This window comes from Mustelus asterias, chromosome 20, assembly GCF_964213995.1.
Source record: "Mustelus asterias chromosome 20, sMusAst1.hap1.1, whole genome shotgun sequence".
NCBI lineage: Eukaryota > Metazoa > Chordata > Chondrichthyes > Carcharhiniformes > Triakidae > Mustelus > Mustelus asterias.
This window is the reverse complement of record NC_135820.1, coordinates 50,759,991-50,780,898: the sequence shown is the minus strand read 5'-3', so window position 1 is coordinate 50,780,898 and position 20,908 is coordinate 50,759,991. Positions and strand designations below refer to the sequence as shown.

The 20,908-nt window shown below is 43.1% G+C and overlaps 1 protein-coding gene across 2 annotated transcripts in view; it reads left to right on the top strand.

The window, feature by feature from the left end:
• LOC144508528 (extracellular sulfatase Sulf-2-like) overlaps positions 1-8,648 on the top strand; it is a 347,976-nt gene extending 339,328 nt beyond the window's left edge. For both annotated transcript variants that reach the window (XM_078236521.1, XM_078236520.1), the window contains one exon: positions 961-8,648. In XM_078236521.1, coding sequence (XP_078092647.1) covers positions 961-991 — 31 coding nt within the window. In that variant the 3' untranslated portion in view covers positions 992-8,648. The remainder of the gene's footprint in view (positions 1-960) is intronic.
• Positions 8,649-20,908: the final 12,260 nt, after the last annotated feature.

The window sequence follows — 20,908 nt, the reverse complement described above, 5'->3', positions numbered from 1 at the left end:
CTCTCAATTATGTAGCCCATCAACATTACCAAGACTCAAACCTGAAGAATGGCCATTTGAGCGAGATATCTCAAGGTTGCTGGCAACTGTGGAGTGTTATCTACTGCATGTATGTGTCTGTGGAGCCAGCTTTCATTGTCAGGTCCAATTCAGTTGTAAATTATTTCGAAGTGGTGCTAATCCAACTCCAGATGCAAGCTCAAATGGATTTAGGAAAGAAAGTGTTGGAAGAGGTAGGTTTTGTGCGAGTGAAAGTAAAAATTCTGAGCAAACAAAAATCTAGCAGACTATTGATGAACCTTTAAAGGCGCATCCACCCGCCAGCAGGCTTTGCCAATTAAACTTGCCGGCAGCATTTAAGTAAGGTTCAAAAGCGAAATTTGCCTTAGAATTTCAAGCTGACATAGACTAGCTTACAGAATAGTCATTCTAGAAATTTTGTGGGCGGAATTCTCTGGCTGTGCTGGTCTCAAAGCCGGAAATTCCCGCCCGACCGTCAACGGCGTTTCACATTCTCCGCAACCCCACCCGCTAAAATTCCAGTGGTGGGTGGAGTGGGAGGATTCCAGCCTTTTTTTGGCCGCAAGATGGACTTATCTCCCGATTGGAATACCGGAACATTAGAAATGGGTTACCAAAAATCACAATTTCAATTAAGGGGCGCGCTTGGGATTCTTGTCCTCACTTTTATTTTATCCTTTCTAAAATTGAAGCAATACATTCATGTTCCTCAAGGTAAGGCAAGCAGTGATATATCATTCTGTCCAAACTGAAACCATCATTCCTTCATTCATTAAAAAAAGAACCCTTTCCTTGGTCGGACTTTATGTAGTACATTTTGTCTCGAGATACCATCAGCCTCGATTCTAAATTTAATGTGGAAAAGAATGGTTGAGGCCAGTTAGTGTTTTGAAATCTATTTGTTTATTGTTTTGAGCCTGTTTTTATGTTTTATTTCAGAGGACAACTCTGGGAAGGATGGGAAGGCTAGACTTCTGGAAAAAGGCTGACTTCAGCAGCAGCATCATATGGCAACAACTTGAAACTTTGTGCGCGCGCGCAAGGTGAAAACCTGTATGATTATCGACCGGATTTCAATTTTAGCCTTCAAGACTGAATAAGGCTGATGTAGATAGAATGTTTTGCACTGTTGGGGAATTTTAACAGAAAAGTAAACTATCAAGGATCACTTATGTAAATGAGAGTGGAGAACCTCTTCCACTGGTTATTAGACTATCTACTGTAACTCAAAGCAATGCCTCACTTTGTCCACAAGACGTCATTTTGGAATGCAGTGCTCTTGAAATACAGGAACTGACTGATTCTAGCAGAGGAACAAGGTGCATTTTTTTTTGATGAAGCACCTGGATTTCAGAACATTTCCGTTATCAAAGCAAGTTTTAGTTTGCTGATAACCCCATGCAAGATTCAGCCACTGGCAATTAGTTTGGAAAATGAAAAGCAGGGTGAAAGAAAATTTGTAATACTGGAGCACCAATGCAAGGGAAATAACCGTAAAAGAATGTAATTGGAAGGGATGAATTGACTGGCGAAGACCTTTATAGAATAAGGCCTTGTTTGAAATGGGAGGGAAGTGAATTAATATTTAATAGAGAGTGATGATTTCATCGATAACCAGCCCTATTCTGAGGATACTGCTTTGTTTCAAGGACTTGCATGTCTGTCCAGCCTCTGGCACCATTATTTCTAGACAGCTTTGAGATACACATGATCGAGAAAGACCAGCTTCTGTATAATACGTAGAATTATATCTTGTAAATATTCACTACTTTTCTGTCCATCAATGAAGTTGATTCGAGTGGTTTAGAATTTAAGTCAGTACAAACTGGAATGCTACATGAAGGGAGGTCAGGAAAGCAGCCATTATTGAAACTTCACCAATTGATCCACCTAATTGTTAATACACTTTAAAATCTTCTTTCTTGCTGATTTGTTCACTCTGATTAATTTGACTGGAAGATCGGCTGAAGTGACTTTAAACTCATTGATAAAATTGGGACCTGGAAACTGGCTGGAATTCTCCGGCCATCCACGCCCTGATGCCAGCAAGGATGGAGGATTTGACACTCAGCCAAATCTCCATTCACTGCGGCGGGGCTAGAGAATCCCACCGGCATGAATGGCCAGAGAATCCACCCGTCATCTTTGAAATTGTCTTAATTTTAATATAAATTTATTAAAAATAATTTCTTCACTTTGTATAAACAAATTTGCATCTGTTCTATTCTAGCACATCTGATATGTTTACTTTATTCCTCAACTGAGGATTCCCCCCACCACCCAACCTCTTCTCATACCTCAGTGGTTGCTGGGACCATGGACTGTGTCCATTCTATTTCAGACAATTCTGCTGTCATCCCTTCCCGACCCCCCTCCCCCCGACCTTGAGCCGCAATAGTGTTCCCATTGTCCTCACCTTCTACCCACCAGGCTCCACAATATCAGATCATCCTCTGCCACTTCAGCCACCTCCTGCCTGATGCCACTACCAGTGACATCTTCTCCCCTTTCAGCAGTCTTAAGAGACAATTCCCTCTGTAAATTGTCTTGGGGAATGAACCAGAGAATGGCTGTCCCCCAAGCTGCGAGGCCCTGGTCACCCCCATCAAAACCCTTCCCCTTTCAATGGCACCTTTTCATGCAAACTCAGAAGAGTACTCCGACCCTTTTGTCCCCTCCCTTCCCAATGTCCAAGGCCCCAAACACCCCTTCCAGATTAAACAGCGATTTGCTTTTGTTTTCAATGGAGTACACTGAGTATTCACTGCTCACAATGTGGTCTCCTCCACATGGGGGAGCCTGAACACAGGCTGAGTGGCCGCTTGGTGGGACATTTTTGTTGAGTTCAGAAAGCTGACCCCAATCTTCCAGCCTCCTATTGCAGTATTTTAATTCTCTCCATCGCTCCAACTCTGACCTTTCTGCCCCTCAAATTGCTGCAGTCTTCCAGTGAAGCTCAACACAATCTTGGGGAACAGCAACTCAGCTTTCAATTCAGCACTTAACAGTGTTCCAAATTCAACATTTAAGTTCAACAATTTTAAATCTCAACCATTTTGTTTCCATTTTTTTTCTGCTGCTTTGTTTCTCTTTTCTTTCCTTTTGGATGATAACTATTCAGGATCTGGACATTCGCATTTCTTCCAGTCTCACCTTTTTAAAATTTCTTTATTTGTCCCAGTACCGCACACTTTGGCCTTGGCACCAATAAACCTTTTGACGTTTAGTGACATCATCCCGAAGTTCCTTTTCCCACCCTCCCTCCTTTAGCCTGCTCAAAGCCTATTATGTTTCTAACATTTCAGTTCTGATGAAAGGCCACAGACCTGAAACGGTAACTTGGTTCCTCTCTCTCCAAGTTTTGCCAGACTTGCTGAATATTTCCAGCATTTTTCTGCTTTTACATCAGATTTCCACCATGCATAGTATTTTATTTTTGTATAAAATCATTTGTGTTTGCGATATGTGGGTTAATCTGAGATGAATTTTGGGTGAGTAGGAGATTGGGTCTGTCTGAATGTGATATTCCAGGTTGTTAGTAACTGGGCATACATGTCTGCCAAACATCTGGTCTAAAGATGAAGAAAGTCAAAACTTCTAGCAGACTAGAAGAATCGAAAAGTTATTTTTAAGAAACTCTCAACATTGAAGCACAGACAAAGCTGTTTGTGGCATGTTTTACAACTTCTTAAAACTAAAATACTTGATTCTTTTTAAAGAACATTTTCTGACATGTACAAGCAGAACTATTCATCAGTTGGTTGGTCATTCTAGATTGTAAGAAGTTACTTTTTTAACCATGTACCTAGTTAGTAGACATGCACTAATTGTAATGTTGTTTGAGATTTTAAAAAGTCATGTCATTCTAGTAGCTACTACTGGAACACATTATAAATAAATAGTTTAAATTCTGAAGAGTAAATTGAATAATTCCTGCTCTGATCTGAATCTTTGAAAGGAGTAACGATAGAGCTAAAATATTGTGTTGTTGGAATAGCTACATGCTTTTGAAGTTTTTCAGCTTGCATTCATCAGAACAGTTCACAGGAGTAGCAATAGTGAAGGGAACAATGATTTATATTGAAAATGCTGAAGAAACTCAGCAGGTCTGACAGAATCTGTGGAGAGAGAATAGAGCCAGTATTTCGAGTCTGGATGACCCTTCATCCTCTCTGATGAAGGATCATCCAGACTCGAGATGTTGGCTCTATTAGCCCTCCACAGATGATGTCAGGCCTGATGAGCTTCTCCAGCATTTTCTGTTTTTGTTTCAGTACTTTGCCTTTAACAATTTATTTTGCATGCAAAGAGAGTGCTGATTGCTTGGTAAGTGGACTTAAGTGGTAGATACATTGCCATGAGGAATGCACCAAAAACAGTTAACTACCAAGTTTTTGTTCAAATTCAAACCAAACCGGTTGACTCCGATTGATCAAGACATTGCCATGAGGAATGGACCATCGAATGGCTGTCCTTCGAGCTTTTGCTTAGTTGAAAAAGGCACAATGCATGGATATGCTTCTGCTGACTGCAAAGGACAAGACCCTGTGTGCGAATATATATAACTTCTAGCATGCATAAGTGAGTCACACTGTGAGCCCAACTGATGATCTTACATTGGTTGCCAGCGTCCTCCTTAGCACAATCAGGGACCCATATCTAAGGAAGGATGTGCTGGCCTTGGAAGGGGTCCAGAGGAGGTTCACAAGAATAATCCCTGGAATGAAGAGCTTGTTGTGTGAGGAGCGGTTGAGGACTCTGGGTCTGTACTCGTTGAAGTTTAGAAGGATGAGGGGGATCTTATTGAAACTTTCAGGATACTACGAGGCCTGGATAGAGTGGACGTGGAGAGGATGTTTCCACTAGTAAGAAAAACTAGAACCAGAGGGCACAACCTGAGGCTAAAGGGATGATCCTTTAAAACAGATGAGGAGGCATTTCTTCAGCCAAAGAGTGTTGAATCTGCGGAACTCTTTGCCGCAGAAGGCTGTGAATGCCAGGTCATTGAGTGTCTTTGGGACAGAGATAGATAGGTTCTTGATTAATAAGGCGATCAGGGGTTATGGGGAAAAGGCAGGAGAATGGGGATGAGAAAAAAAATCAGCCATGATTGAATGGCGGAGCAGACTCGATGGGCCTAATTCTGCTCCTATGTCTTATAGAACAAAGAACAATACAGCACAGGAACAGGCCCTTCGGCCCTCCAAGCCTGCGCCGCTCATGTGCCCACTAGACCATTCTTTTGTATCCTTCTATTCCCAGTCTGTTCATGTGGTTATCTAGATAAGTCTTAAATGATCCCAGCGTGTCCGCCTGAATCACCTTGCTTGGCAGTGCATTCCAGGCCCCCACCACCCTCTGTGTAAAATACGTCCTCGAGACACCTGTGTTGAACCTTGCCCCCCCCTCACCTTGAACCTGTGACCCCTTGTGTTCGTCACCTCCAACCTGGGAAAAAGCTTTCCACTGTTCACTCTATCTATGCCCATCATAATTTTATACACCTCTATTAGGTCGCCCCTCATCCTCCGTCTTTCCAGGGAGAACAACCCCAGTTTACCCAATCTCTCCTCATAGCTAAGACCCTCCATGCCAGGCAACATCCTGGTAAACCTTCTCTGTACTCTCTCCAAAGCCTCCACGTCCTTCTGGTAGTGCGGCGACCAGAACTGGACGCAGTATTCCAAATGTGGCCTAACCATCGTTCTATACAGCTGCAACATCATATGCCAACTTTTATATTCTATGCCCCGTCCGATAAAGGCAAGCATGCCATATGCCTTCTTCACCACCCTCTCCACCTGTGCTGTCACCTTTAAGGATCTGTGGACTTGTACACCCAGGTCCCTCTGTGTGTCTATACTCCTGATGGTTCTGCCATTTATTGTATAGCTTCCCCTTACATTAGATCTACTGAAATGCATCACTTCGCATTTATCTGGATTAAATTCCATCTGCCATTACTCTGCCCAATGTTCCAGCCTATCTATATCTTGCTGTATTCTCTGACAATGTTCTTATAGGATTATGGTCTCATAGGATTGATTAGCAAGTGCTGTCCAACCGTGGGATCAAATGTCATGTTGTACACTATGTTGACTTTCTCAAGCATGGGTTGATTGGGATGGTTTGTACTTTGCCTGTTGTGAACAGCAAAAGGGACATGCTGTTTGATGTGATTCACCAGTCTTTGTGACATTTGGCTTACATTCCTATTCGATTCATATTGGCACTGAAATTAATAAACCACATTACTAATTTGAGTGATAGGCAGATCATCTTTTTAGCTTGAGGGCAGCATCCTGCTAGTGAAGGAAACCACTTGTGTTGCTGCAGTGTTGTAATAGCATGAAACTGCTATTTTCATGTATTATTCAAATTTCTGAGATTGAGCGGTCAGTTTTCAGGACCAAGTGGTAACATTAAACACATTCATGAGTTTGCACAACTTACAGCAAGCAATGATCTGATTAGGGTAGCCATAGTCACACAGGACGGCCTTGGTGTGCCCTTTTTCAGTGTCAAGCTTGCACAGTCAGCAAATGGCTCAGGCCCTATTTACGAGGTTGCCAATAAGGGCAATCGCATGGAACTGAATCAAATAATACATCCCTTTAGCTGCTCACAACAGGCAAAGTACTGACCATACCCAACCAGTCGTACTTGCAAAACTCAACACAATCTCCAACATTAGATGTGATGCCAACATTGGAAAACACTTACTCAACAATCTTGATTGTTAAGAATTGCACTGAAAACCTATTTAAGATTATCAGTCGGGCTCACAGTGTGGCTCACTTATGCGTGCTCGGAGCTACATATAATCACACACTCGGGCCAGTCCCTTGCGGACAGAAGGAGCATGTCCACACATTGCAACTTTTCTCAACTAAACAAAAGCTTGGGGGACAGCCATTCCGTGGTTCATTCCCCATGGCAATAAGTTGACCGACCGCAGTCAATCTGTTTGGTTTGACTTTGCACAAAAACCTGGCAGTTAACTGTTCCCTGATGCATTCTCCATGGCAATGCCTCTACCACTTGCCAATCAATCAGCACACTTTTCTCACGCAGTATAAAATGTGGTTTTCTTTGCTATTGGTATTCTTGCAAACTGTCCTGATGAGTGCAAGACAAAAAGCTTTGATAACATGTCTTTTGTTTTGGCCATACTGAAGTTCTATACTACCAAGTGACTAGAAAATATTGTCGCCCTCCAATCCACAGCACCTTTGTGTGCTGGCCCCTGTAGGAGCAGGAATTACTGAACTTACCCAACAATATATTGCAAACATTTATCTCTTAACATTTTTATGGACGTAAAATGTTTTTTGAGGAACATTGTTGCAAGTAAATTGTTATCATTATAAGTGTTTGTCTGGCTAAGCTTGTGTATTAATGATATATTGATTCTTACAAATATTTCAAACAAGAACTGAATATTTGTTTTTGTAAATGTAACTTTCTTGCAATGGTGTTGAAACTGTCTGTCACCTTAGCACTGATGAAATCAAGCTCTACTATAGACATCAGTTACAAGACTGAAACCTTTTTTAAAGATGTTATTAAAATTTTACTGTGTCTTCAATAAATATTTGTCTATAACCTTTAAGAATATTAGTCTTAAAGCTCGCTGTTCTGTTTACAGTAGACTGTGGAATCAAGCAGCGTTAAGCACACTTAAGAGTAAGGAGAAATGTCAGTATCAGTTTGAAAAAGACATTTTGACTATTATTCCCTTTCCTTTCTATTTTTTAAATTATTTCTCTTTAATATTAACTTCTGAGTACTAAACAGTTGTCTGCATTCTATGTATCTTATCATGTACTCTTTATGAAATGATTTTCTGTGCATTTGTGGTGTAAAATATCCCAAAGTAGATTTAGAGAGAACTGCAGAATGTTTCTCAGTTCCTTGCATTCTTGAACTTTTTTAAAAATTGTAATTGTGCTTTTTGACTGATGTGAAAAGACTTATTTCTGTAGCACTTCAAAGGTTAAAAGTTGAAATATTGCCCGTTGAACTCAAAGGGACAAACCCCCATATTCATTGCGAAAATGAAGGAATGTGTGGGGAAAGTGTAGCATTCGGGAGGTGTTCAGAACTGTTGACAGCTCTACCCAGCCTACCCTCCCTGACTGACAAAGGCTCTGGCATCACCCAAGTCTGAAGGAAGCTGCGCATGTTAAAGTTTCCATTTTAATCTCTAGCATTACTGATTTATTTGCTTGCCTCAGTGACTTGGTTCGACATGTTTCAGATGCGAGTAATCCCCACCATCATCAACCTGTGGTGTTCATTTTCAATAGTTCTGAATATCAGCTGAATGACTTGAAGACTTATGATGAGCTAGATGAGGATTTCAGGAACATGTTAGCAAACTATGGGCACTGCAAAATAATTCAAACACAAAGATGTTATGCCAAAATTTAAGCACGCAAAATGGACATCATTGACTGAGTTCTTTTTACGGCAACTAAATTATTTTCCAAGAAATACATCTTAAGGTGCTAGATGTAAAGAATAAACAATAACTTACAAAAATAATTGCCTACTTAGTTATTTGACTGATTTCTGTCATATGCTTTTTTTAAAGTTGAATTTTTGACATCTGCTAGTAATTAAAACATTTTAAAAATGCCTTGTGTTCCAAAACATCTTTTGACACCATGCTGCTCTGTACCTTCTGGGGAAGAGTTCCTATTAGGTTGCACTGCTATTTCCATGAATTCTTCATCCTAAGGTTTGGAATTAAATGTCTAATGATGACCATGAAATTGTCATTTAAAAACCCATCTGGTTCACTAATGTCCTTTAGGGGAGGAAATTCTGGTGTCTTTACCTGGTCTGGCCTACATGTGACTCCAGATCCATAGCAATGTGGTTGATTCTGAAGTGCCCTGGCAAGCCATTCAATTGAATGGCAATTAAGAATGGGCAATAAATGTTGACCCAGCCAGCCACACCCACATCGTGTGAATGAATTTTTTAAAAACTAGTGCAAAAGATTTGAATCATTTCAAGCACTTGACACATTCAATGCAAATAGAATTTAGATCAGGGCAACCAACTCTTATGAAATAAAATCAGGGAAACTTCACGCACGGGTGGAGGATGCTAGCTGGTGATTATGGAAGTGGCTTGGTGGGGGAGGTGGGCCTTGAGACCATAATGGCGAGGAAGAGGAGTTAAAATCAACTAAAACTTACAACATATCTTATTGGGTCACAAACATTATCATTTCTCTGCTGGATAACTCGCTTGCAATCCCGTTCAGAACGCTCGAACCCAAGACTCCCACGTGTTGTTCTAGAAATAAGGGACTGTTGTACCTGTTAATTCTCAGATACTTTCGACCAGTTTACTTGCTCCAAGGTTTTACCCCGGTGCCCTTATTTGCAAGATGGACAAAGAGTAAACACAAGTAAAGGTTCAACAAGTTTATTAATAATAACACTATTAACCCTTAAATTACCCACATAAAACAAGAGGATACCCCAGATTCAAGTATACTACCCGTAAAGATGGTTTGGTTAAACTGCAGGCTCGATTCTCTGAGTCCCTCTGGTCCGTCATCACGAAGGTGAACCTCGATGGCAGGTTCTTCCTTCCTTCCTTCCTTCTCTGGTCAGTCTTCCGGATGGTCAAGGTCACCTCCCTCGTCGAGGCTTCACTCCTGGTGTGTCTGAAATGTGTCCCTTTATCCCCCTGCCTGCTTGCCTTTCCGGAAACTTCTCTGGCTTCCAGCCAATGAGGTCCCAGGAGGGAGTTCCAAAACCCAGTGGGTTTCTTGATGTCTGCCTGACAGGACACCAGGGTCTGTCCCAAGGTGTCCATCTCCATGCTGTTGCTTACATGTAACCTGTTATCAGATGAGGTAACTGCAGGAACTCTTGGTGACAGAAAGTCTGGCCCGATCTGGGCTTCTAACAATAGGCTGGTGCATTTCAATGGGGTGCAATGATCTCCTGCTAAGTATCAGTAGACTACAATGACCTTTGATGGGTCAGGCCCAGACATGTTTGTGTATTTGTACAATTGGCCTGCCCGAGGTTTGACTGTGTTTGATTTTAATATGCCCAATTCTTTAATTTAGGATATCCAATTTTATCAGCCTTAAAACTAGGTCCTGTTTAAATTACCACAGGACCAAGATGGCCCCCAGAGAATAAACAGTGAAAACAAGGGACAATCCCTTAAAATATGCGTAGTTGGTCATCCTGTTTAAGACAATGAACTGAAAGCTACCTCTGCCCACAAAAGCAGCTGTGTCCCCAGATTGAATTCATTATCATCGCACCTTTCCACTAATTGCTCCCATTTGGGGTCCTTCAAGGAGACTCTTACATTTAAGCTGAAGTGACTAACTTTTAAAGCTTTTAAATATGTATAGAAACTGATTTCTGTGCACCATGAAACTAACAATTGATTTTAAAGCCATTTTAAGTTATTTAAAATCAGGTTGCTCACTGATGGTAGACTAGACACATTAGAAATTGTTTTAATTTTTTGTGGTAACCACATTGTAGCAGTATTAATAAAACCGCACGATGTTACCACTCAAATTGAAAATGGAATATCTGCATGGGTTTATTTTGGGGAATTTTATGGAAGGGATGGTAGTCTGAGCTCTGTGGACAGGGGAGTTGATGCTGCCTCTTTGTGGGAACAGCCTCTGTATTATGAGCCAATTGGGCTGTTGAGAAGTGGATCTATCATGGAATTGGGACCCCAGGAGTGAAGCCGACAGCTTTTTCATTCAGCAGTGTCACTGAAGAAGTGGTTGCAACTGTGGGAAAAACACTCACCGGAGGTCCTGGGTCGTGGAGTGACTCAGGCCAAAGTTAAGAGATGCCGGGGTGGGGGGCGGTTTGCGGGTCAGTTTCGCAGTGGAGTGGGCAATACCAGTTCCCTCAATTAGGCAATGAGTGCCTTTGAGCAAAGCCCCCCAAGAGACCACAAATAATCTTACACAGGTCGCTCATCACGCTCCCGTGTGGTGACAGGCCCACCCAGCCACTGGTTAATAGCAATGGTGGGAAGAAAATGTCCTGAAGTGTGCATTAATCGTTCATTTAAGGGCCTTAATTGGCAGTAAGGTGTGAAGGCTGTTCACACGCCTTCCCATCAGAGATTCAATCAGCAAGGTAGTAGTATCCCCAACCACCGCTATCCCAACCAATTAAATCCCCTCCTGCCTCCAAACAAGATCTGGACCAGAGCATAAAACACCATCCTTTGTGTCAGATCATAGAATGTGCCAAAGCAAGAACTGTTTGCATGTGTACTCTTGTCTAATCTGTGTAGAGAGCTTCCTCCAATTGCTAATGTTCTTCTCTGATATCCCAACCTCTCTAGCTGCTGCACAATTATTTCTCTGTTCTGCAATTTCAATGACAAGTTTGAACCTGGCTGTGTAGGTGCCATTTCTTACCATTACTCGAGTAGATATGAGATTGACCATTATTTGAATATATATCAGATTGACTATTATAGGCGTATATGTGGTAGAGGCTGATGTTTTCTTCTTTTCTGGGAAACATTTAAATAGAGATACAGAAAATGACAGACTAGGATAGTGAGTCGAGATGAAGATAATTGGCACTGACCTGCAAACCCAAAAAGGAGATGAAACTTTGATCAAATGATATTAAGGTCTGAGTGTTCTGCAGACCTGTGATTTAGCATTGAAATATTCCTGCTAAGAACATTGGGACCCAAATGGAGAAATAGCCGACTGCAAATTAACCATAATTACTTACGTTGGTGAGTATAAATTACTACAAAAGCGGCAACTATATTTTGAAACTATTTTTAAAAAGTGATGCACCCAGATGTACACTTGTAACTGAAATGGGTTTCAAAAAAATACTGATGTAAGCAAATTATAAGCATATTGGACCAATGTCTCATTCTCTCTGATCAGTACTTCTCCCTGAAGACCAGATGGAATAAAATGAGCTAGCCCCTACGCACAGTTGACAGTAGAAGCAGTGGAGGTTCAAATAGACATGAGGCAAAATTTTACTCTTCCAAAGAGGTGGATTTGCAAGTGGGAGGGAGCCATAAAATGCCATAAGAGGCCTCCCTGATGCCTACCTGCCTGCGTTGCCACAATGTTATGAGCAGCGGTTGAACTGTTGGACAAACTGACCACCCTTGTGCTGATTGCTGCCCTCAAGTGGCCAGGGATAGGGTGGGGTGGTTGGCCTGGGTAAGATGCTCTTTCAGAGAGTCAGTACAGATTTGATGGGCCCAATTGCTTCATTCTACACTGTTGAGTTTCTATGGTTCTAATTAATGCCACTATTTCACAGGCACCAAGCTGAGGCCAGCAACAGGTGGAAAACCTGGCAGTTAACACCCTTTTGGCTTTGGGCAGGAAAAGGAGGGTGGGGTGCCTTCTTTACTGGATGCTGCTGCGATAGAAGGCCTCATTCCCCAAGCTCCAAACACTTCAGCTTTTCTCCTCCCCTTTTCCTGTCTGTTCTGTATGTTGGGGGCATGCCCCTTTAAGAGAATGGGCCAGGTGACCTAGGACTCGAGCTCCACCCTGGGTGGACCTCGCCTTGTCAGTTTTAAGCTGACTGTGATGGGATTAAGACATGTTAATAAACTGTTCCAGTTACATGACTACCACTGACCTCATGGTTTATTATTAGTCTCAGTAGCAGGCCACATATTTAACCATGGCTTCCAATGCTGCTTGCCCCCTTCCCCTCACTTGAGCCTGGCTGCCTGGTCCTGGCAATTGCCCTCCCCCACCCCCCCTCCCTCCCCCACCCCCCCTCCCTCACACCCCCAGCCTCACTTGCCTAGCGATGAATGTTGCTGGGGGACTGAGTGGCGTTCCAGTTGCGGCCATTGTTCCTGATGGCACTGCTGGAAGCAAAGATCCGATTGGTCAACAGCTGTTGAAGGTGCAGCATCCACCCCAGATGTGAGTGGTTGTTTCTTCTCGAGATAATCAATAATGGATGTTAAATGTCTATGGGGCCACAGGACTGGGCAGGAGGTGAAGATACTCCTGTTTGCATCTGCCCATAGACCCTGCTCACTGGATATTAGAAATTGAGAAAAACCTCTCTAACCTTTGAAGGCAATCAAATAGTTATAGTGCAATTAGGTTTTCAAAGGTTATCTATAAAATCTCCACAAGATTGCAAAAATGAATGTGTGTGGTATATGTATATATATGTATGCGGGAATGCATACTGTGAATAGAAATTTGATTCTTGCAAGTACTGGTAGGAAAAAGATGTAAAAATGTCTAATATCATTTTGGGTTTTATAACTTGAGGCACAGTGTCCAAGAGTAAAGAATAATAAATTATACAAAGCATTGGTTAGGCCATATTCAGAGAATTGTATGCACTTTTATTTATGGGTATGAATATTGTAATTTCAACATGGCCACTGGGAATGAATATGGGATGAGATAATGGACATTGTAATTATTATGGGTGTGGACATTACTAAATACTGCCATTATTTAATGAGCATGGACATGAGATAATGCATATGGATGTTAGGAATGAGCATACATATTAGGTAATGGGTACAGGCATTATGTAACCAGTATACCTATTAGTAATGGGCACAGACATTCAGTAATGAGGGTGCTTAATAGGTAATGTGTATGGGAGTCAGATAAAGGCCATGGATATTCATAAAGAGAACTAGAACAAATATTTTCTTGAACTGAGAAGATGGGGGGTGATGGTTGACAGAAGAAATGGAAATGATGATTTTTCATTTTAAGTAGATCATTTCCATTGATAGGCAAATCAACATCAAAAGGTCATAATCTAATAAATGCTGAATAAAGGAAAAAGCACAATGAAAGTTAGAGGATGTAGAATTTGTTTTCATGAGTGTCATTCAATATTAAATTGGTGAAAGTATTTACAAAGCTACCAGATAATTACTTAGAGGAGGAAAAAGCAAGGAACCATTAGAATTAGCCCTGGGGAACCCTAAATTCACAATCAGTGGGAAGGGCTGCATGATTTTCTACCCTTGTGTGTAAAGGTAAATGTTAATGGGCTTAGAATCCAATTGAAAGTGAGCTGTGCATGGTACACAGTATTTTTATGACCAGCTGTTTGTAATGATGCTGATGCACAGCGAGCATTTTCCACACTGCTTGTAAGTCAATTGGATAAAGAGACAATATTGATTGTCTATGAAGACATTTAAAGGCAGACAGCGCATTTTAGAGAGAAGGTTAAAACAACTTGCAGGCACCAGGATGTAACTTCTGCCGAAAAATCACTGATGGAGAAATAAGCAGGTATTGATGTTATTCCATGCTGCGTTGGAGGCACTGGTGGAAGAAGCCGCGAGGAGGTGAGAGACCCTCTTCCCCCTGCGGAGGACAGAAATCTCTCTAGGCATCTACTCAACCAACCAGTGGAAAGCAATAGCAGAGCTTGTCAATGCCAGGGTCATTGTCTTTAGGGCAGTTCAGTAATACTGCAACAAAGTTAATGATCTCACAAGGGTTGATGAGATTCAGAAGACTGCTCTGATACTCTCTGATCGTAACTGTACCAATCGCAGCTTTGTTATGTACAACAATCACAAAGCTTTCCACCCCACTTCCCATCATACTTCTACAATCATTGCAGCCCACTTTACCAAGGGTGTACTTTCCCAAAAAACTTACTAAGTGTAATTTTGGATGAAAAAACCATCACCACAATTTTCCCACCCTTAGTCATTTTTTGGGAGAGGGGCGAGTTTTGCACCAATTCTGAGAGGGACAGGGCCTAAACACACCGGCAAGCCCAACTTCACAATGATTTTTAAAGGGTGCTCTAATCTCAAAGTGAAAATGAAGACTCCCCCACTGTCTTTGGGACCCCCTCCCCTCATTGAAGACATGTTTCTCCACCACCCCCCCAAGCATAGATCGCCGGCATTGGGGCCATCCCAATGGGTCCCTCTTCATGCCCCCACCCCGCCCCACTTCATGACCCCTTTCAACCCCCCATGCCCTTTTCTTCAACTCGATTTGATTTGATTTATTATTGTCACATGTAGTATACAATGAAAAGTATTGTTTCTTGCGCTCTATACAGGCAAAGCATACCGTTCATAGAGAAGGAAAGGAGAGGTTGCAGAATGTAGCGTTGCAGTCATAGCTTGGATGTAGAGAAAGATCAATTTAATATAAGGTAAGTCCATTCAAAAGTCTGATAGCAGCAGGGAAGAAGCTGTTCTTGAGTTGGTTGGTACGTGACCTCAAACGTTTGCATCTTTTTGCCAAAAGAAGATGGAAACGTGTATGCCTGGGTTCCCCTTCATGTTCACCCTCTTCATGCCCCCCATGACTCCTTCATGCTCCACCCCCTTCGTAGCCCCTTCATGCCCCCCCATGACCCCTTTCATTCTCCATTCCCTTTACGACCCCCTTCATCGCAGAACCTGGAGACAAGTTGGAGTCGTACTCTTCCATGTTCCACAGCATTATGTGCAGGCTTGCTGGCAGGCTGTCCACTGCACTTAGCATTTCCTGATCGGTGACCATCAGACTTTTTCAGTAGGCTGGACTCTTGAAGATAGTTTCTGCTGCAGAGGACTCAGATACAATCAGTGACCTCACCCTCCATCCAATATGATCGGATTGAGCAATGCAGTGACGTATCACGGTGGCGCATCTGCTGATAGCTATGGTAGCTTCCATGACAGCTCACTACACTGTATTGGACAGTTTATAGCTACCAACCTGATTTAGGGGGCCACTGTTGCAAGTAAGAGCATTACATTACTCCTACACTCTGTTAACATATACAGTGTCCGAGGAGAGTTTTTCTGGACCCCATGGGCGAGACACATCTTTAGGGTGACAGCACACCTACTCCCCCATAAAACCTTTTGCCAGTGCCTTGTTGGTGCCACACAGGCAGCTGAACCAGATGACAGCTCACACTCAGATGCTGCACTCTCCAGCTTGGTCCTGGAGGCTCAGGACTGATTAAGATCAACTGCCACACAGTCATCTGAAAGATCCTCATGAAAGTACAATAGCCTTCTATCCAAAGAGGTGCAGGTGAGGTGGATTGGCTACAGTAAATTGCCGTCTGTGTGTGTGAATGTGTGCATTGTAATGGAGCATGTTCCGTTAGCTCCTGAAGCCAAACTGGTGCCAAACATCATGCTTTGCACTTCTTTGGACTCCATTGGCAAGGCTGGGGGGATGGGGGGATTCTGACAACAGGGCAACCCAAAACCCCCATATATTCCCCCCAGGCATGCGCCATTGGTGCACACCCGTTGTCTCTAGAGAAACAGGGAGGCCAACAACTGTGGGAAAATAATAAAAGTACGAGGCTAGGACAATGAGGAGACATGAAGGAACAAACACTAAAGGTTTGTCACTGGTGACATTATTTGATAAGTGTTTTTGTTCTGTTGGTGTTGTATCTTTGTTGTGAAATGAAGACTCATAAATCTGGCAGGGAAGGAAATTTAGTGGCCGTTCACAAGGAATCCTTTGACATTTGTGTTTCGTACATAGGCCACTTGCGTCAATACCACCTGCCATTGGTGCTCACCACTAAAATTAGCAGAAGAGTTTGGGGGCAGCACGGCTGCACAGTGGTTAGCACTGCTGCCTCACAGCGCCAGGGACCCGGTTCAATTCTGGCCTCGGGTGACTGCATAGAGTTTTCACATTCTCCCCGTGTCTGCTTGGGTTTCCTCCGGGTGCTCCAATTTCCTCTCACAATTCAAAGATGTGTGGGTTAGGTTGATTGGCCATGCTAAATTGCCCCTTAGTGTCCCAAGATGTGTAGATCAGGGGGATTAGCAGGGTAAATACGTGGGGTTGTGGGGATAGGGGCTGGGTGGGGATTGTTGTCGGTGCAGGCGCTATGGGCCGAATGATCTCCTTCTGCTCTGTAAGGATTCTATGATGAAATCGTTAGCTGCTACACGACAATAACCTGCCCATTGTTGGTCATCCTCCCTGTGTCCTCTCATCAGGTAAATAATGCATATGAGGCAAAATAAAATCTTCCCGAAGGTGCCTGGATCTGTTAGTGCTGTCTCTAAGCCAGTTTCTTTTTAAAAAATAGATTTGGACCATATTGCCTTCAGTGATATTGGCACGGGGTTGATTAATTTGATTTGACTGTGATGCTACATTCATCGCAAGAGGCAGTCTGGTAACTTTTCTATGCTATACCAAGAAAATGCTGTCAGTCTAGTTTCCTAGGAGTGTTCGTATTCCGTGAGTGTGAAAGTTTCCATTTTCACGCTGGGTCCAAATTGGTATATTGCCAAATTAGGAGCGGTTTTGTGCTGGGGCCTCACACCAAGGCAGAATTGAGTTTCCCCAGTTTATTTCACATTTGAACTTTACAAGCTGCAGAAGAGGCTTCCAATAGCTACAGTGCAGGTTACTTACGAACTGAAAACCCCAGAGAAATGTCTGAGCCATTCTGCAACAGTTTCAAGCAGCGCTCCCCAAAATTTATTTTTCATTGCACGCCAGCTTATGTAATTCTTCATTTGTTCACTTGATGGCGTTTGTAAATAACTTTCAGTCTCACGCTAAAGTTGCTGCACCTGACTCACGGGGGCGAGGGGGGGGCGGGTGTGTGAGGGTCACAGAGTTGTACAGTGCAGAAAAGGCCCTTCGGCCCATTGAGCCTACTAACTGCCACTAAAGCCATGCTAATCCCATTTTCAAGCTCTTGTCCCGTATCCTTGAATGTTATAGTGACCACAACTCTGTTAACTTTAGGATAGTAATGGACAAGGACGAGTGTTGTCCTAAGGGTAGGGTGCTAAATTGGGGGAAGGCTAACTATAGCCAGATTAGGCAGGAATTGGTGGCCGTTGATTGGGAGAGACTGTTCGGGGGTAAGTCCACGTCTGGCATGTGGGAGTCTTTTAAGGAACAGTTGATAGGGCTGCAGGACAGGCATGTGCCTGTAAAAAGGAAGGATAGGAAAGGTAGGATTCGAGAGCCGTGGATAACCAGGGAAATTGAGGATCTGATCAAAAAGAAAAGAGAGGCGTACGTTAGGTCCAGGCAACTGAAAACAGATGGAGCTCTGGAGGAATACAGAGAGAGTAGGAAAGAACTCAAACGGGGAGTTAGAAGGGCAAAAAGAGGTCACGAAAGGTTCTTGGCAGATAGCATTAAGGAGAATCCTAAGGCATTTTGTTCATATGTTAGGAACAAAAGAGTTGTCAGGGGAAAAGTCGGACCTCTCAGGGACAAAGGAGGGGAATTATGCTTAGAATCCAAGGGAATAGGGGAGATCCTAAATGAATACTTTGCATCGGTATTCACAAAGGAGAGGGACTTGTTGACTGGGAGTGTCTCAGAGGGAGGTGTTGACCTGTTAGAGAGAATCTCTATTACAAGGGAGTAAGTGTTAGGTTTTTTAGGTAACATTAAAACTGACAAATCCCCAGGGCCTGATGGCATCTATCCTAGACTGCTCAGGGAGACAAGAGATGTAATTGCTGGGCCTCTGACGGAAATCTTTGTCTCTTCATTGGACACAGGTGAGGTCCCTGAGGATTTGAGGATAGCGAATGTAGTACCGTTATTTAAGAAGGGTATCAGGGATAACCCAGGAAATTATAGGCCAGTGAGCTTGACGTCCATGGTAGGGAAGTTGTTGGAAAGGATTCTTAGAGACAGGATGTATGCGCATTTAGAACAGAACAATCTCATTAGTGACAGACAGCATGGTTTTGTAAGAGGGAGGTCGTGCCTTACAAATTTGGTGGAGTTTTTTGAGGAAGTGACAAAAACGGTTGATGAAGGAAGGGCCGTGGATGTCGTCAATATGGATTTCAGTAAGGCATTTGACAAAGTCCCTCATGGCAGGTTGGTTAAGAAGGTTAAGGCTCATGGGATACAAGGAGAGGTGGCTAGATGGGTAGAAAACTGGCTTGGCCACAGGAGACAGAGGGTAACAGTCGAAGGGTCTTTTTCTGGCTGGAGGTCTGTGACCAGTGATGTTCCGCAGGGCTCTGTACTGGGACCTCTGCTATTTGTGATATATAGAAATGATTTGGAAGGTGTAACTGGTGTTATCAGCAAGTTTGCGGATGACACGAAGATGGCTAGACTTGCGGATAGCGATGAACATTGTCGGACAATACAGCAGGATATAGATAGGCTGGAAAATCGGGCGGAGAAATGGCAGATGGAATTTAATCCAGATAAATGCGAAGTGATGCATTTTGGAAGAACTAATGTAGGGGGGAGTTATACAATAAATGGCAGAGCCATCAAGAGTATAGAAACACAGAGGGACCTAGGTGTGCAAGTCCACAAATCCTTGAAGGTGGCAGCACAGGTGGAGAAGGTGGTGAAGAAGGCATATGGTATGCTTGCCTTATAGGACGGGGTATAGAGTATAAAAGCTGGAGTCTGATGTTGCAGCTGTATAGAACGCTGGTTAGGCCACATTTGGAGTACTGCGTCCAGTTCTAGTCGCCGCACTACCAGAAGGATGTGGAGGCTTTAGAGAGAGTGCAGAGAAGGTTTACCAGGATGTTGCCTGGTATGGAGGGTCTTAGCTATGAGGAGAGATTGGGTAAACTGGGCTTGTTCTCCCTGGAAAGACAGAGAATGAGGGGAGACCTAATAGAGGTGTACAAAATTATGAAGGGTATAGATAGGGTGAACAGTGGGAAGCTTTTTCCCAGGTCGGAGGTGACGATCATGAGAGGTCACGGGCTCAAGGTGAGAGGGGCGAGGTATAACTCAGATATCAGAGGGACGTTTTTTACACAGAGAGTGGTGGGGGCCTGGAATGCGCTGCCAAGTAGGGTGGTGGAGGCAGACACGCTGACATTGTTTAAGACTTACCTGGATAGTCACAGGAGCAGTCTGGGAATGGAGGGATACAAACGAATGGTCTAGTTGGACCAAGGAGCAGCACAGGCTTGGAGTGCTGAAGGGCCTGTTTCCTGTGCTGTACTGTTCTTTGTTCTTTGTTATGATATTCCAAGTGCTCATCCAAATACTTCTTTAAGGTTGTAACGTTTCTGGCCTCCGCCACTTTCCCGGGCAATGCATTTCAGATTCTTACCACCCTCTGAGTGGAAATTCTTTTTTTTCAAATCCCGTCTGAATCTCCTACCCCTCACCCTAAAACTATGCCCCCTCGTGATTGACCCCTCAAACAAAGGGAACAATTGCTTCCTATTCACCCTGTCCATTCCCCTTATAATTTTACACATCTCAATCATGTCCGCTCTTGGGCTTTGCTGCTCTAAAGAAAACAATCCATGCCTATTCAATCTCTCCTTACAGGTCAGATGCTCCATCCCAGGCAACATCCTGGTGAATCTCCTCTGTATCCCCTCTCGTGCAATCACATTCTTCCTAAAATGAGGTGACCAGAACTGCACACACTACTCCAGCTGTGGCCTAACTAATGTTCTGCACAGCTCCAGCATAACCTCATTACTCTTATACTCTGACAATGGCTGATAAAAGCAAGTGTCCCATATGCCTTCTTAATTTCCCTATTTTTCCTTCACTGCCGCCTTCAAGGATCTGTGAATAAATACCCCAAGAACCATCTGTTCCTCTGAGCTTCCTAATGTCCTGCCATTCATTAAATACTCTCTTGTCTTGTTACTTTTTCCATTTTTCAGGGTTAAATACCATCTGCCACTGTCCTACCTATCTGACCAACCCATCTATATCTGCCTGTAACCTACGGCCTACTTCTTCACTATTAATCACCCTACCAATCTTGGTGTAATCTGCAAACTTACTTATCATTCCCCTCACATTCTCATCTATATCATTTCTGTATACACAAAACAATGTGGGACCAGCATTGAACCTTGTGGTACGCCACTGGAGATTGGTCTCCAATCACTCAAACAGCCTTCTACCAGC